This window comes from Ammodytes marinus (genome assembly GCF_949987685.1).
Source record: "Ammodytes marinus genome assembly, chromosome: 3".
NCBI lineage: Eukaryota > Metazoa > Chordata > Actinopteri > Uranoscopiformes > Ammodytidae > Ammodytes > Ammodytes marinus.
Genome location: NC_137232.1, coordinates 14738933 through 14754892, shown reverse-complemented (window position 1 = coordinate 14754892; position 15960 = coordinate 14738933). Strand labels below are relative to the sequence as shown.

The 15960-nt window shown below is 39.4% G+C and overlaps 1 protein-coding gene across 4 annotated transcripts in view; it reads right to left on the bottom strand.

Annotated features, from left to right (window-relative positions):
- The window catches only part of myo7aa (myosin VIIAa), a gene marked incomplete at both ends in the record, with an annotated part of 41738 nt that overhangs the window by 24322 nt on the left and 1456 nt on the right, over positions 1-15960 (bottom strand). For 2 of the 4 annotated variants that reach the window (XM_080054051.1, XM_080054050.1), the window contains 15 exons: positions 459-565; positions 798-933; positions 1279-1489; positions 2003-2148; positions 2398-2517; positions 2983-3059; positions 3190-3274; positions 3763-3831; positions 4273-4386; positions 4649-4791; positions 4997-5118; positions 5320-5504; positions 7773-7925; positions 8625-8738; positions 10260-10364. In XM_080054051.1, the coding sequence (XP_079910177.1) occupies positions 459-565; positions 798-933; positions 1279-1489; positions 2003-2148; positions 2398-2517; positions 2983-3059; positions 3190-3274; positions 3763-3831; positions 4273-4386; positions 4649-4791; positions 4997-5118; positions 5320-5504; positions 7773-7925; positions 8625-8738; positions 10260-10364 (1887 nt within the window). Of the gene's footprint in view, positions 1-458; positions 566-797; positions 934-1278; positions 1490-2002; positions 2149-2397; positions 2518-2982; positions 3060-3189; positions 3275-3762; positions 3832-4272; positions 4387-4648; positions 4792-4996; positions 5119-5319; positions 5505-7772; positions 7926-8624; positions 8739-9533; positions 9566-10259; positions 10365-15960 lie in introns of those variants that run through there. The other 2 variants (XM_080054052.1, XM_080054053.1) reach the window with 2 other exon arrangements.

Below are 15960 nucleotides of genomic sequence, written 5' to 3'. Positions count from 1 at the left end.
AACCGGAAGTGTTAAAACTATTGTGTCGTCGTGTGGTCATGTCTAACTTGACGTAAGGTACTGCTGCAGTTCTGCACTGTGGCCGCTAGAGGGCGGTAAATACCAATGCTTCTCCATGGAGGGCCCAATAGGGTTAGGGTCAGCTCAACATTTCACATCTGTACGATTTATATTAAACTGATGAGGGAGTTTTTGGTTTCTGACTTTTGTTTTATGTTATTAAGATGGGAGCTAGTGATGGTGTGTCAGTGTTTCTATTGAAAATATTAAGCTTGGTATTTAAATTGTAGGCTACGCTACTATTTTAAATTGTCTATTGTATTTGATCTGTTATAGATGGCTTTTGTCGCTTGTCAGGCCGCCATTGTAAGTAAGAACTTGATTTTCTTAATGACTTACCTGTATAAATAAAGGTGAAATCCAAAAAAAATGAAATGTCAAGGAAAGTATGTCCATACCATAGCAACATCAGCCTGGAAGATTTGTTTGATGAACTTGTTCTTGGACGAGTGAACCAACTGGATGATGTCACCGTATAAAGTGTCTCTGTTCTTCTCCAAGAAGCCTGTAACACACACACACACACACACACACACACACACACACACACACACACACACACACACACACACACACACACACACACACACACACACACACACACACACACACACACACACACACACACACACACACACACACAGTTATTGATAAAATGTTCTACATCAACAAGAAACTATATTTTTAAATAGAGAATCATTTGAATGACTTTATTCTGAGCTTTAAAGGCTTCTGACCTCTTGTTTCATAGTAAACGATCCCAGCAAAGTGCACGATGCCAAACTGCGTCTCGTGTGTGTTCTTAGGAGGGATGTAGTAGGTGTTCAGTTTGTGCTGGAAGTTCAGCTTGTTCAGCATCGTGGTGTCTGTGCCCTGCAGCGAAACACAAGGACAGAAATACACAAATATATTAGTTTGAAAACTCCTGAAAACCTGGTTTCAAATCTTACATCAGCTAAAAGTGATTTTTTTCTACACTTGTTTTGCCAGTGCGCTGGATACAACCAAAGGCCTCAGCCATTATATTTTCGGGTTTTCTGTCTCTCGGGAAATTCTTGTGAATGCAATATCTCAACGCTTTGAAGGATTTCCTTAAAAGTTTACACAAACATGAACACATCTCAATGACAAAAAATATTCAAGACTAGTAAATATCAAGGTCAAACTAACCCTGCCTCATCTTAGCCATTGTAACAGAGACATGTGAGTGTGTTGTACCTTAGGGAACTTGCTCTCCTCGTCGATGAGGGAGATGATGTTCATGGGTTTGATGGCGATCATGTCCAGCGCGTCCTGATTGTCTGTGAACTCGATGTGCTGCCAGTTGATGTTCTCCAGGTTATACTCCTCCTGCTCCAGCTTGAACACGTGACGCACAAAGAACTGCTGAAGATTCTCGTTTGCAAAGTTGATGCAAAGCTGCTCGAAACTGCAGGATAAGAAATAAGATCAAATTAAAGTAAAAAAAATCCTCTTGATGCAGTATGCTGTGGTTGGTTTTCTTATTAAAAACAAGTAAAGCTTTAGTGCGCAACTATTTCTTATAAATGAATGTCTGTTACGTTCAAGCCATTCCCAAATGAGTTGACACAAAGTTGTCGTCCTGTATTTCTCAGTATGAAAGCATTCACAAACTGGTGTGTCCCCCTCAGCACTGGTGCAGGAGAGCCCAAGAAATGTTTAAGTTGTTGATTCTCCTGCTAAGGAAAAACCTGGACCTGAAGGCTTTACCTCATGTAGATGCACCGACAGTGTGGTTGTAATAACTAAGAAATCCTCAAGGGGGTGACAGTTACGCACTAAAGCTTTAACTCTATATTGCCATTTTTGCCATTGTGTGTGTTTGTGTGTGTGTGTGTGTGTGTGTGTGTGTGTGTGTGTGTGTGTGTGTGTGTGTGTGTGTGTGTGTGTGTGTGTGTGTGTGTGTGTGTGTGTATTGCACCTGTTGACAGTGAAGTTCTCAAAGCCGAAGATGTCCAGCAGTCCGATGGAGCGTCTGAGGTTTGTTTTGGGTTGAGACGACGCAGGTTTGTAGATCGCTGCGTTGATCTTCTCCACTATCCACACAAACAGACGGCCGTATATCCCCTGTACACACACACACACACACACACACACACACACACACACGACACAAAAATATATATATATATTTAAAAGAAAAACAATAATGTTAAATAATAACATGATTTAAAACATTAAAATATAAGCTTTTCAAATGTTTTCTGAGGAAATAAACATTTGTTAATCTATTTTTATGAACACCATTAACAATCAGTGATTGATCTTAGTTTTTGGATTTATTAATTAAAGACTTTTGATAATGAACTGTGTCACCTTAACGAAAGCGTCTCGGACATCCAGTGCTTGTTCCATGCTGAGCGGAGTGGAGACGGTTTCTCCTCTGGTGATCAGAGTCCGACTGGTCAGACAGTTCATCAGGTCCTTACTGTCCACCTGAACACACACACACACACACACACACACACACACACACACACACACACACACACACACACACACACACACACACACACACACACACACACACACACACACACACACACACACACACACACACACACACACACACACACACACACACACACACACACGTAGGCAGGCACGCACACACACACACACACACACACACACACACACACACACACGTTTTTTAAATGCTTTGATTCATGAAATTAATTACACATTTCAGAACTTTTTTCTGTAAGCAGGGTCACGGCTCTTTTGTCAATCAGATTGATTTTGTTGTTTTTAATCTATTGCAGGAATATTTTAACAAAGAGGCTGCGATCATGCTCAACTATACAAAACATATATTAGGGCCATTGTTGGTTGACTTGGACTGTGTAAAATGCTTTAAATGTGCGTGTGCGTGTGTGTATGTGCGTATGTGCGTCTCACCTCCAGCAGTGTAGAAGCAGTGATGAGGTTGAGGCTGCGGACGACCTCACAGGCATCCAGGTTATCATAGGTACGAGCTGCAGGGTCAAAGGTCAACGGAGAGTTCATAATATTTATGAATGAAACAAAAAAATACTCAAATACTCTACAAAGTACTTAATAAAGAAACGGCAGCGTCAGACATTACGAGGAGCTCAATGATTTTACCTTCATATCGTATGTTCCCCATGTGTAATATCGCCGCCAGGAGTTTGGAGATCTCCCAGTTCTCTCTGTCTGTGAACATAAGAACCTGCAGCGCAAGGGGAAAGAGAAAATACTGTTTGTTGACTTTTATTACTTTCCATTTTCTATATACACAAGGAAAGACTAATAGTAACATTTACAATTTGTTGTCATTTCATTGAAGACATTTGTCCATTAAGAATTGCAATTTTCCAAACAGTGACACACACACAGAAAGGAATAGTAAAAGTATGTGGCCAAAATGACAGATTTAGTTTGAAGAAGTCTCTCACATTCGCAAAAGATTTAACACACAAGCAGATTATATTATGTTATGATATCTTAAAGTTTACTTTTAATATTACTTTAAACACATTTTTCTATGTATTTGTGTCTATTGTTTCATCCATTGTACTGTTTGGTCTGCCTCAGGAGTTATACATGTGAAATATAAATAAAGTTTTCTGACTTCACTTGACAAGTAATCCAGAAAAACTGAAGTAGGAGAGAATGACTCTTTGCTGAACCATAGTCAGTGTGTGTTTTAGTTGTTACCTTCATAGCAGAGCGGATGTTAGAATATTCCTTCAAATCGTCTCGACCGTCACACACAGTACACTTTCCCTGGAGAGACAAAAACTCAATTAAATATCATATCCTTCAAAGGCATTATAATACATTCTAGGAGTATTTTTTCCATCAATATTTTAGACAGAGGAACTTTTGTTGTTGAACAATAAAAACAAAATATAACAACAGCTAATGTCTCTTAGCAAACTAGTGGATTCATCTCAACTTTGCCTCATATCATCTCAAATTTTAACTAATAATTTTCAATTGTATTTAGCGTTATAGAATACTTGTGATTTCCTGGGTGTGTGGTTTAATAAGGTTGATCCAGCTTTACAAAGTCAAAAACATCATTTTTTTTATTGCAATTTTGTGACTTTATCATCGCTGAGATTATTCAAGTTTTTCCCATAAATTGACAGAAGCCGTGGGCAGCTGTACTTGCTATTATTTCTTTAATGCCGTTTTCTGGTGATGAAAGGTTTAAAGACTCACGATGGTGAGGTAGGTGTAGTCGGTGGCTTTGCTCAGCCCCAGTTTCTTCTTGTCGTCTGGACTCATTCCCTTCAGCATGCAGTAGAAGATGTGGTAGTTCCTCTCATCAAACGCCTGGAGAAGAGAGGGAGAAATGATGCATCATTAAAAATAAGATTAACAGGAGATTTGACTGTTTTAATAAACCTTAAAATAAAGTATACAAAAAAAATTCACTGTAGATAATTACTCTTTTAGAATGTGCATTAAAAGGGTCAGATGTCAATTGGTTGTTAAAATAAAGAAAAGTTTAAAAAGAAAATAAGAAAGTAAGGCATTCAAAGTTTAAGCAAGGACATGTAAATAGATAAACAGATCAACACGTGTGTGCCCGTACCTGTCTGCAGACCCTGGATTTCTCCAGCAGGTATTGCTCTATCTTTGCTCCCTCTATCGCTCCTCTCTTGTTGAAGTGGATGTCGATGTATTTCCCAAAACGAGACGAGTTGTCGTTGCGGATCGTTTTGGCGTTACCGAAGGCTGCAACAGAAAGCATAGCAACCAGAGGTAAACGATGATGTCATCTGCATAGAGGTTTATGAACCAATCATATGTGTGTGTTTACTTTGGTTGATTACTGTGTGTTTTCACAAGGTTTTACAAGTAAGAATAAGTTCATGTTAAAGCTATAGTCATTTATATCAGATTAACACCTCCGTGTGTGTGTGTGTGTGTGTGTGTGTACCTTCTAGAATAGGGTTTGCCTCCAGGACTTGCTGTTCTATCCAGGAGTGTTGACCGCTGATGGCCGCCAGAAACTGAAGGATCAGTTTGGTGCTTTCCGTTTTTCCTGCTCCGGACTCACCACTTAATAAGACACACACACACACACACACACACACACACCTTAATTGGGTTCTGAATGGGTTTGTGTGTGTGTACGTGCGTGCATGCATCTGTCTGTCTGTCTGTCTGTCTGTCTGTCTGTCTGTCTGTCTGTCTGTCTGTCTGTCTGTCTGTCTGTCTGTCTGTCTGTCTGTCTGTCTGTCTGTGTGAACTCCCTCCTACCTGATAATACAGCACTGGTCTTTGTTGTTCCTCTGCATGTTGAAGTAGCAGTTATCTGCGATGGCGAAGATGTGTGGAGGCATCTCTCCGATCTTCTTGTTGGTGTAGAGACGGATCTGGTCTGCTGTGTAGATGGGCAGCAGCTGGTACGGGTTTACAGCAACTAGGATGGAGCCTGTGTACGTCTAAACACACAGGGACATTAAAGGCTTATACCTGTACGTATATGTACTGAGATTTGGTCTGTGTGTGACCTTTTTACTACGTTGTGGACCGTCTGCAAAATACGTACAACTTCAATATTGTCTAAACCTTGTTTGTGATTGCAGTGTTATCTGATCTGCATGGAAAACAAGCTGGAATATTTATTTTACACTGGTCATCTTTTTGAGAAAATAAAAGTAAATTCCTGATCAAAGGAAGATTGCTTTCAGTGGAGAATGTTTTGCTTGAAAAATAGTCAGCAAAATATGCAAAGTAACTATTAACCACAGCTCTCCGATATCAAGTCCATGTTAAACATATGAACACTTTTTGTGTGTGTGTGTGTGTGTGTGTGTGTGTGTGTGTGTGTGTGTGTGTGTGTGTGTGTGTGTGTGTGTGTGTGTGTGTGTGTGTGTGTGTGTGACGCAGATAGCCACGGGAGAACGGTCAGCCATGTTGGAAAAAACAAATCAACATGCTGAGTTTGGTTACCCATAAAACATGGTCACCTGTCCTTCCAGTTACTCCAAATATTCTACAATTAAAGCTATAGTGCGTACATTTTCCATTTAAATGAATGTCGGTTACATTCAAGTCATTGCCAAAAGAGTTGACACAAAGTTGATTAAGACTATCAACTCCACAAAACTCTCTCTGTGTTTCTCAGTATGGCAGCGTTTAAAAACTGGTATCGCCCCCCCTGACACTGGCGCAGGAGCTCAGAAAAACCCAAGAAGCACCCATGAAATGTTTTAGTTGTTGATTCTACTGCTAAGAAAAAACCTGGACGTACAGCAGAAGGAATAAAATCCATGTGCCATCACTGAAGGTTTTACCTCATGTAGATGCACCGACAGTGTTGTTGTAATTACTCAGAATTCCTCATGAGGGCAACAGAAGTTACGCACTATAGTTCTAAGTTATGACATAAACGTGCAACAAACATGCAGTTTACAGGCATATTTGGATAGGAAATGTACTGCAGGTTGCGGTTTTTGAGGCCGTGCATATGTTGAATACATGTATTTATTCATTATTTTAAGTTGTAGTTTTATGTATTTTTCCATTCATGCTAGACGTGCACGAGCTGACTTACCCTGCCACCACAGTTTGTCTTCAGAACATAGATAGATAGATAGATAGATAGATAGATAGATAGATAGATAGATAGATAGATAGATAGATAGATAGATAGATAGATAGATAGATAGATAGATAGATAGATAGATAGATAGATAGATAGATAGATAGATAGATAGATAGATTAGATTGATAGATTAGATAGATAGATAGATAGATAGATAGATAGATAGATAGATAGATAGATAGATAGATAGATAGATAGATAGATAGATAGATAGATAGATAGATAGATAGATAGATAGATAGAGGGAGAAAGGAGGAAAGTAAGTTAGGGAAAAAATTGAGAGTTATGATGCAAGAAAGTGAGAGGAGAGCAGGAAAACAGCAATAGTCAAAGGATAACAATGAGGGTGTTACGATCCTGCCTGGGCCTCAAGCCCTTTGTGGTTTTGTTCTCCCCTTTCCCTTGTCTGATTGCAGGGTTGGAGTCAGGTGTGCAGGAGCCAGGCACCAGCATCCACAGCTGCCACCAATCTTCTAATCTACTGCTCTACTTATACCCGGTTCAACCTTCCAGACACTGCCAGATTGTAAACTCTGTTACCCAGTCAGTAACTCTCCAGCCACCTAGACTCTTTGTAGTTCCGCCTGCATTTAGCTTGTTGCTAATTCTGTTCTTTTTTGCCACAGTCCTCCAGCCTGACTCCTGCCACCAGCTCCAGCCCTCGTCAGCCAGCTCTCCCTCCCTGGACCCCCCTGCCTGCCTGCTCTTGCCTGCCTCAGCTCGTCTCCCCGGATTCTCCCCTTGGCACTTCCCTCTGGACCCCCATGCCTGCCAGCCCCTCCGGAGCCTGGCCCAAAACCCCAGATTCCTTCTAAATAAACCCTCTTAAACTGGTACTGTCTCTGCGCCTGTGTCCTCCCTGTCCAGCCGTTACAGAGGGAGTGTTGGAGTTTTGGCAAAGACCATTCAAGATCTGGATAAAGGGTTAAAAGGAGAATATAATGTACAAGAGGTCTTTGTGTGATTGATTGAGACAAATGGTCTACTCACATAGTTATGATGTGTATCTCATTAGCAGTGTGTAGTTGTACAGAGCAGTATATCAATGGGAGCGTGCAGCAGCAGCAGTATAGTATATGACCAGCCCTGCAGTGCTACTCACATAGATGAGTTTGTCTGTGTATCTGATGAGCAGGTTGCGCAGTATTCCGGCCTCGTTGAGGTCTCCGAGGCGGATCATGTCCTCCACGCCGTGGATGGAGGTCGGGTGCATCGGCTTGATGTTTGTCGCATTCTGGGGGGAAATCCATGACTCCTGGGGAAATACATAATAATAATTATAATATTGTTTTATTTGCTGGTGCATTTCTGAACACTCAAGGCCACCGTACAGTAAAAACAGTCAAAAGAAATTCAAGTAGAATATCGCACCGAACAATACATTCAAAAACTCATACCGGTAGAAGTAGTAGTAAGAAATAAAAATGTAATGCAGAGTTAAAATTGATTAGTGTGAATAATGGCATGGGAAGGGGAGTTTATCCTTTTACCTCAAGAAAATGATTAGAAAAAAATATATATATGTGTCAGGTACTATGTTTCTTTGTTGACTACTGTACATAAAAAGCCATTTACACCCCACCCACCTCCTTATACAGAAAACATTTTACTATGTGACTTTGGAAAAACATGTGAATCCCCAAAGAATTTCACAGATGTAATTTTTTAAATCAAGAACAAAATGTATAATAAATCTGACAATCAACAACATATGAACAAATCCTTCTGTAATAACCTCCAGAATAAAGTGCTAAGAATGATTATGGAAAGTTTGGTTGATGGAAGTGCTTTAGGAGTTGAGATTTTTGTTTCAGATTATTGAAATAAACTCATGTTGAGAGATGAGATGTTAAAAATTGAATAAGGTCACATTGACCCAAAGTATAACAGTAGGGTGTGCACTGTGCAGTACAGCAAACTCTCATCAATATAAAACAAAACTCAAATCTCTCACGTTTCCTTCATCGTCCAACACTTGGATCTGTCCCGAGTCACAGAGCTTCACCACCGCTCCGACCGGAACCTCAAACTCCCGACCCGTCTTCAGGTCCAGCCACACATAGTCGCCCTGCAGGGAGAAATCAACTGGTTATCTTATTTTATTTTATTTATTTATTTATTATTTCATTTTTATTATTATAATTTTCCTTGTCAACTAGTCCTCCTGGGGTGACCACACAAAAGATAAAACAAAACATTCAATATAACATAAATACTTTTACAAAAACCATCAAACCAAAAACAGGACTTTGATTAGAATCAGAATCAGAATTTAATCAAATCACAATTGGAGAAATTATAAAAAAATATATGAATCAGCGTCACTATCCCAACATTAAGGACGATGACATGAGAAATCAGCGAAAAAATTAACCAGGACTTTATAACAGCGTCTTCAGAAATGTGATTGATTGAAGTTCATCAGACCCGTGATTAGAACCAGGTGTTTAAATATTGAATCATAACTGTTTTCACACTGCACCTAAACCAGCAGGTTGTCAAGATCAGTGAATATCTCCTTATGATCTGCTACCTGTCCATACCAAAAAAATCTGGTCTTGATACACAGCCTAGGCTCTGTAAACTGGTATGTGAACAAAGGGTATGTAAAAAAAAGGGGCCCCACCATTGCTAGAATCATACCTGTTTACAGAGCATAGGCCATGATTTTATTTCAGCGCACACAATACAGACAGGATTTGGACAAACAGTGATTTTGACAACAAGCTTTCTCCAGAATCCCCGACTCCTTTAACCCCAAAAAGTGTGGTACATTTATGTAACCCTTAACCTATTTTTAAACCAGTTTTTGGTAATGGACATTTTTATGTGAATCAGTATGAAACACAAACTGTTCATGTACCAGGAACATGTTGAGGTGGAGAGGGACGGCGTCTAACCAGCACACAGACGTGACAGGAGAGAAAGAATGTTAGAATTATAGACTGTCGGGTTAACACAGAGGAGAGAATGGATGTTATAAACAAAACACATCAAAGGCTTTGACCTCTGGCTAATAGAGTTCTATATATATTATACTTTATATAAGGAGAAACATTTTTTATGAGATTTCAGGGAAAGGGTTATGGTTAGCCTTTTCTTGACTATATAACAGTACTGAAGGAACCTACTTGACCCCTTGTTGACTTATATTCTGCTTAACATTTGCCTATAGTTTAAACAATGTAATCAGGAGTCCTTAGAAACCTGTAAAGTAGAGGATGTCATGTTGGTTGTTTATTTTATTTTGTCTTTTGTTTTTGTGTCCACTTTTTCAGTTGTGTGTGTCTTCTTTAAAAAAACACATCAGATGTATTGAAATGAACACTTTCAGATGTTGTTGTAATTACTCAGAATTCATCTAAACTAACCTAAACCTAATTCATACCTGAACCTTAAAACCTTGTGTTAACGCCTCAACCAGCCCTTTAAAGGCCTGTCCCAAAGTGAACAGGCCAAAAGGTCCTCACTTCTAAGGTCTAAAACTCAAATATGTTCTCACAAAAATAAGTGTACACTTTCTCACACACACACACACACACACACACACACACACACACACACACACACACCGGCACATGTACCGTACCGGCAGCAGTGTGCTGTGTTTGACCACAGTGTTGACGTTGCGTAGCAGAGCCCATTTAGCCAGATCCTTCTCATAGAGCTCCACATACTCCCGACGTCTGTACATCTTCACGTGCGCAGTAATACACTCACACACACTCTGACAGCGATATCCAATGGAAACCCTCTCTGCTAGTCCACACAGACATCAAAAAATAAATATCCACGTATATAGGTGGAAAGCTGATTTGGTGTGGCGATCATCCAATTATCCAGAAAAATATTAAACTTATTCTCATGTCAGGCTCACAGGACAACACACATCCACTGTCATTAAAAATCCTGGACTTCAAACACTGGAAAAAGGTTCAAAATTCAACAAAATTCATGGTTCAACTGGCTCCAGCACTTAAAGTTGATGCAAAAAACTCGGGCCAAGAAGAAAAACAGGATCAATTTCCAACATGCAATGGTCAAACAGGGTCAAACAACTCTGTATATTCCATGTCCACTCTAAACTATTCTATAAAGGACAAAAACTACATCTAAAAACATCTATAAAAATATCTTCTGTTATTTTTTAGTTGAGTTCCCAATGCAGTAACATTTTGGGACAATCCTCCTCTTCTCTCTTTCTTTCTCTCTTTCTCTCACACTTTGTTAATTAACCCACCCCTCCACAACCTCCTGTCGCCCATGGCAACGTGATGTCACTTCCTCCTCAGGTGTGTGTCACGTCTGTGGTGTTGGATTTCTGCACAGATCAACACACCAGAGCCGGTTGTGAGCCTGGGAGTCACTGGTCCAAGTTTGATCAAAAAACATTTGCATCCAATGTCACATTACCACCACAACATTGGTGAAAAAACAAAGGTCCATTAAACTGTGTTCAGAACTGTATGTTTCTGCTGAATAAAGCATCATCTACTAATGCACCATCTGAGGTCTTTATGCCTTAAGTTCACACTGTCCTTTAGTAATTTATATATGGAGAAGATTTGTTATGAGATTTCAGAGAAAGCAGAAAAATGTAAACAGATATGGCAGCCTTTCCTTGACTATATAACAATACTGAAAGGACATACGTGACACCTCGTTTACTTTTTGTTTTCTGATTAACATTTGCCTATAGTTTAAACAATGTCCTTTGAAACCTGTAAAGTATCATTATTATTATAATTATTATTTTTTTTTAATTTGTTTGTGTTATTTTTTTCAGTTGTGTGTGTATGTTTTCTTAAAAAAAGAAAATCCAAAAAATAAAGTATTTGGAAAAAAATCACACTGTCGAGTGATAACTAACTAGCAACGACTCATCCATTACTCATTACTTAATCATTTGTGGCTTTTTCTGAGCCTGTGACACACATCACATTGAGCTGTAATCAAAGTGTCCCATGTTACATGATTATCAGACAATTATAAGCATGTTATACCATGATAAATATCACGTCATAACGAAATACTAATAGTTTTGTATTTCCTTAGTTGCATCAATACATTGCTGTAAATCATTTTGCCTAAATGGAATGTGTGTGTGTTTGAGTGTATGTTACATATAACTCAGTTTAATTAAGTAAATACTCCGTCTGGCAAACTGAGCCACCTGAACATTACACCACTCAGCACCTGTCTCTCTCTCACACACACACACACACACACACACACACACACACACACACACACACACACACACACACACACACACACACACACACACACACACACACACACACACACACAACACACAAACACACACACACACACACACACACACACACACACACACACACACACACAACACACACACAACACACACACACACACACACACACACACACACACACACACACACACACACGTTACAGAGCAAACAGGATCGAGCAGCTTCAACAGCAAACCATCAGAAACCACTCTTGAATAATTTACTGTAACTCCGAGTATCTGTTTGACTTTGACTCTGTTTGTTATATTTCAACAGCCTTACACGTTTTTATATATAGTGGATGTCCTGGGGAAATGCACCTGTTGGGAAACCAAGAAGAAGTACTATAGAATAAATAACTAAATACATCTTCACCTCATCACTTAATATTGTGGAAAGACTTGAGGCAGTGGTGGATGATGCCATCTTCAGTAACTAGCTTCTTGTCCTTGAATGCCAAAGTAGCTTCTGTAAATGTGTTGCAAATCTCACAACTATATACCTCTAAAATACTCATATATACTCAAATACTCAAAGGGGCCGCTAGAAACTTAATGTGTATCTGGACATGACTCCAAATGAATTATAATTTTTACAGGTAAGAGGATATATAAATATTTTGACAGGCCTGAACTAATTTTTTTTTACCTATTTTGGTCTTTTATATTTTCTTGAGGGGGGACAAATATACTTCTTCATAATATTGGGGAGGACATACCAATGAATCCCCCTGAAATGTACGCCTATGTGTTTCTCTGTGTTTACTCTCGATGTGAAAATAGCTACTGACCTGAATCTGCCTCAATCAAACATTAAGCTTTCTCCCATTAGTGTTATTTTAAATGACTTTGAGGGACTTTTACAGATCAATGAAGCCCTTAGGTTAAATAACTAGACACAACACATTAAATGTAGAACGGCATGACTACTCTGTGTACACACACACACACACACACACACACCACATACCCACACACACACACACACACACACACACACACACACACACACACACACACACACACACACACACACACACACACACACACACACACACACACACACACACACACACACACACACACACACACACACACACACACACACACACACACACACACACACACACACACACACACACACACACACACACACACACACACACACACACGTTTATTGCTTTGGACACAGGCCTGAGTGTGTTGCTGTGGTGTCAGCAGCACAGCAGTGATGTAATGCGGCCTGCGTTGGAGGGTTTGTGTTCCATCATCTGGTTCTTCAGGTGAATAATTCAGACAGACAGACAGGTGTTCACTTACTCTGCTGCAGTCACTCTGTGTGGAGGGGGAAGAGATTACACAAAGGACGGAGAGGACACTAGCTAGGAAGACACACAATGAATGTTCCCCAATGGATTCAAACCCTAAATCTCTCATTGGTAACACTTTACAATAAGGGTAGATTAATTAACGGTTAGTCAATGATGAGGAAATGCATACAAAGCATTTATTCATCATTAACCTACAGTGAATAAATGCTTAGTTAAAGCCTAACCAATAATTAAGTTAGTTAAAGAGGACCTATTATATTACTTTTCTGGTCTTAATTTCTTGTTTTACACTGTTATAGAGCAACCTGACACGAATCACATCACAAAAAACTATGTAGATTTTTGGGAAGCTCTTTCTCTTATTTTGGCGATCCAGCATACCCTGTAAACACTTTGCTTTTGACATTTCCGCCCCCTCCCTTCCCCTCCCTTCCTGAAAACCCAACTTTGTTGTGATTGGTTACCTTCCTTCCGGAACACTTTCAGTGGCGGGAGGTGCGAGCATGGACCTATAAGGGCGCGAGGCAGACGCGAGTAGGAAAGTGGCAGCATTACCATACATGGAAACATCCGCGTGGTGACGACAACAAGTTACATGCGACGTCACGATGTTACAAAGCGTCAAGCCGCTTTGAACAGTCAGAATTCTCCCAGTTTCTGACCTCACAAACTGGAAAGCCAGAAGCTTCCACTGTGCAGCCCACACCCCTATTTCTTATTGGTCCACGGCCCTGACAGACAGAGGGCGAGGCGTATCTGGCTTCGCTTCCGGACAGGGGGCGGGGGGAGCTCAAAGATTGTATATTTACGAGGGGAGCTGCAGCTCTTTTTTTAAAAATAGGCCATTGTGAGATTAGCTGAACATCAGCATAGTACAATAAATTATCTGAAAGTTTTTTTCAGCAAACAATTAAAGAAAAACGTATTAGGGACCACTAAGACCATATAATATGGTGTATAATAGAACCGAAAAGTGTATAATATGGGAGCTTTAATGAATAACACAAGCACGCACGCACGCACACATGCACAAATACACACACACACACACACACACACACACACACACACACACACACACACACACACACACACACACACACACAGCACATCATAGACTGCTTTGATTAAATGTTAATCATGTTAATGTCTTTGTCAGTATATTTTAACCATCTGAGTGTACTGGGTTTACTTCAAGTTAGAAGCTCAGTGTTCTTCAGGTCTGTCTCTGCCCTCTACTGGTGTCTATTCTTCATCACCAGTTAGAGAACACTGGCCATCAGAGTGAGTTTCCAAATAGTTTGTTCATATGAGAACAAAACAACATCTGAAGCAACATTTTGACCGCCACAGGAAGAATCAGTGAATTTCTCCTCATCATCCGCTACCTGTCTGTATAGGTGTGTGTGCTGAAAGAAAGTCTGGTGTTAATCCACAGCCTAAACTCTGTGAACGGGCATGTAAACAAAGGGCATGTAAAACAAAGGGGGCCCGCTGCAGCTTGCAACATGTCTGTTTACAAAGCCTACGCTGTGTAATAAACCTGGATATTTTTTCAGCGAACACACAGTACAGACTGTAGCAGGGAGGTGTTCACTGATTTTGAGACAAAAAGTGATTTTCACAAAAAACGCATTCTCCAGAATCACTGACCTTTAATGTACGAGTTTCTTAACATTGACTTGCCGAAGGACAAAATATTGAAATAAGCCCCCGACCACAAGTATTTACATGTCTACCTTCATAAATATGGCTTGTCCCTTAAAAAATTAAGAAATTGAAAAAATAATAATAATAGGGCTTACAACTATTTTAAATGTAGAAGCATTTTTAAGGTAGTGTGTGCATAAGACAGTTATTAAGAGGTCTTATGATTTAAAAAGGTTCAACCAGTTCATCTCATTTGCATTTAGATAGATAGTTTAATACGTCAAGCATCACATGGTGAGACATAGTGACAGGATAATAGTTCTGGTATTTGTCAGTGAATAAACTGCTCCATAAAAACACAGACAGACCGGATCGTCTTTCTGCTTCACCGAACATGAATCAACATTAAACTTTTGTCTCATTCGCCTCCACACAGAACAAAGCAAAGGACAGACAGAGTACCCAAGGGAAATGTTTGTATAATAATATATTGACACATAAAAACAGTGAAATATTCAGATCCTTTACTCAAGTAAAAGCAGTTATACTACGAGATATTGACACAGTTCTTTGCAATTGCTATTTGCAAAATATCGTTTTCAAGATGGCAGCCATAGTCTATGATATTAATCTGCTACTTCTGGTGATAGTTTAGTGGTAGTGTAGTTTAGTTTGCCCAGCACTAAGTCGCTGTAGTAGGTCTAGTGTTCACTAGAATATAATGTATGGCTAGAATGTTTGTACAGAACAACTCATAAAATAAAATAAAGAGCTGAGGTTTTACATGATTATTATGATCTCAAACAATTAATAAACACAGTGGTCACTTTACATACATTTGATCCATGTGTATTTATTTACCATTTTTATGTTTATTTTTAATTTAATTAATTTTAACTGAATTACAATTGGATGAATTAATTATTAATTACTTTATTTAATTTCAAATTAAATCTGTTTTGGTATTATTGTTATTATTCCTATCATTACTTGAGTATACGGTATATATGTACAGAAGAAGCCGAATATATTAGAAAC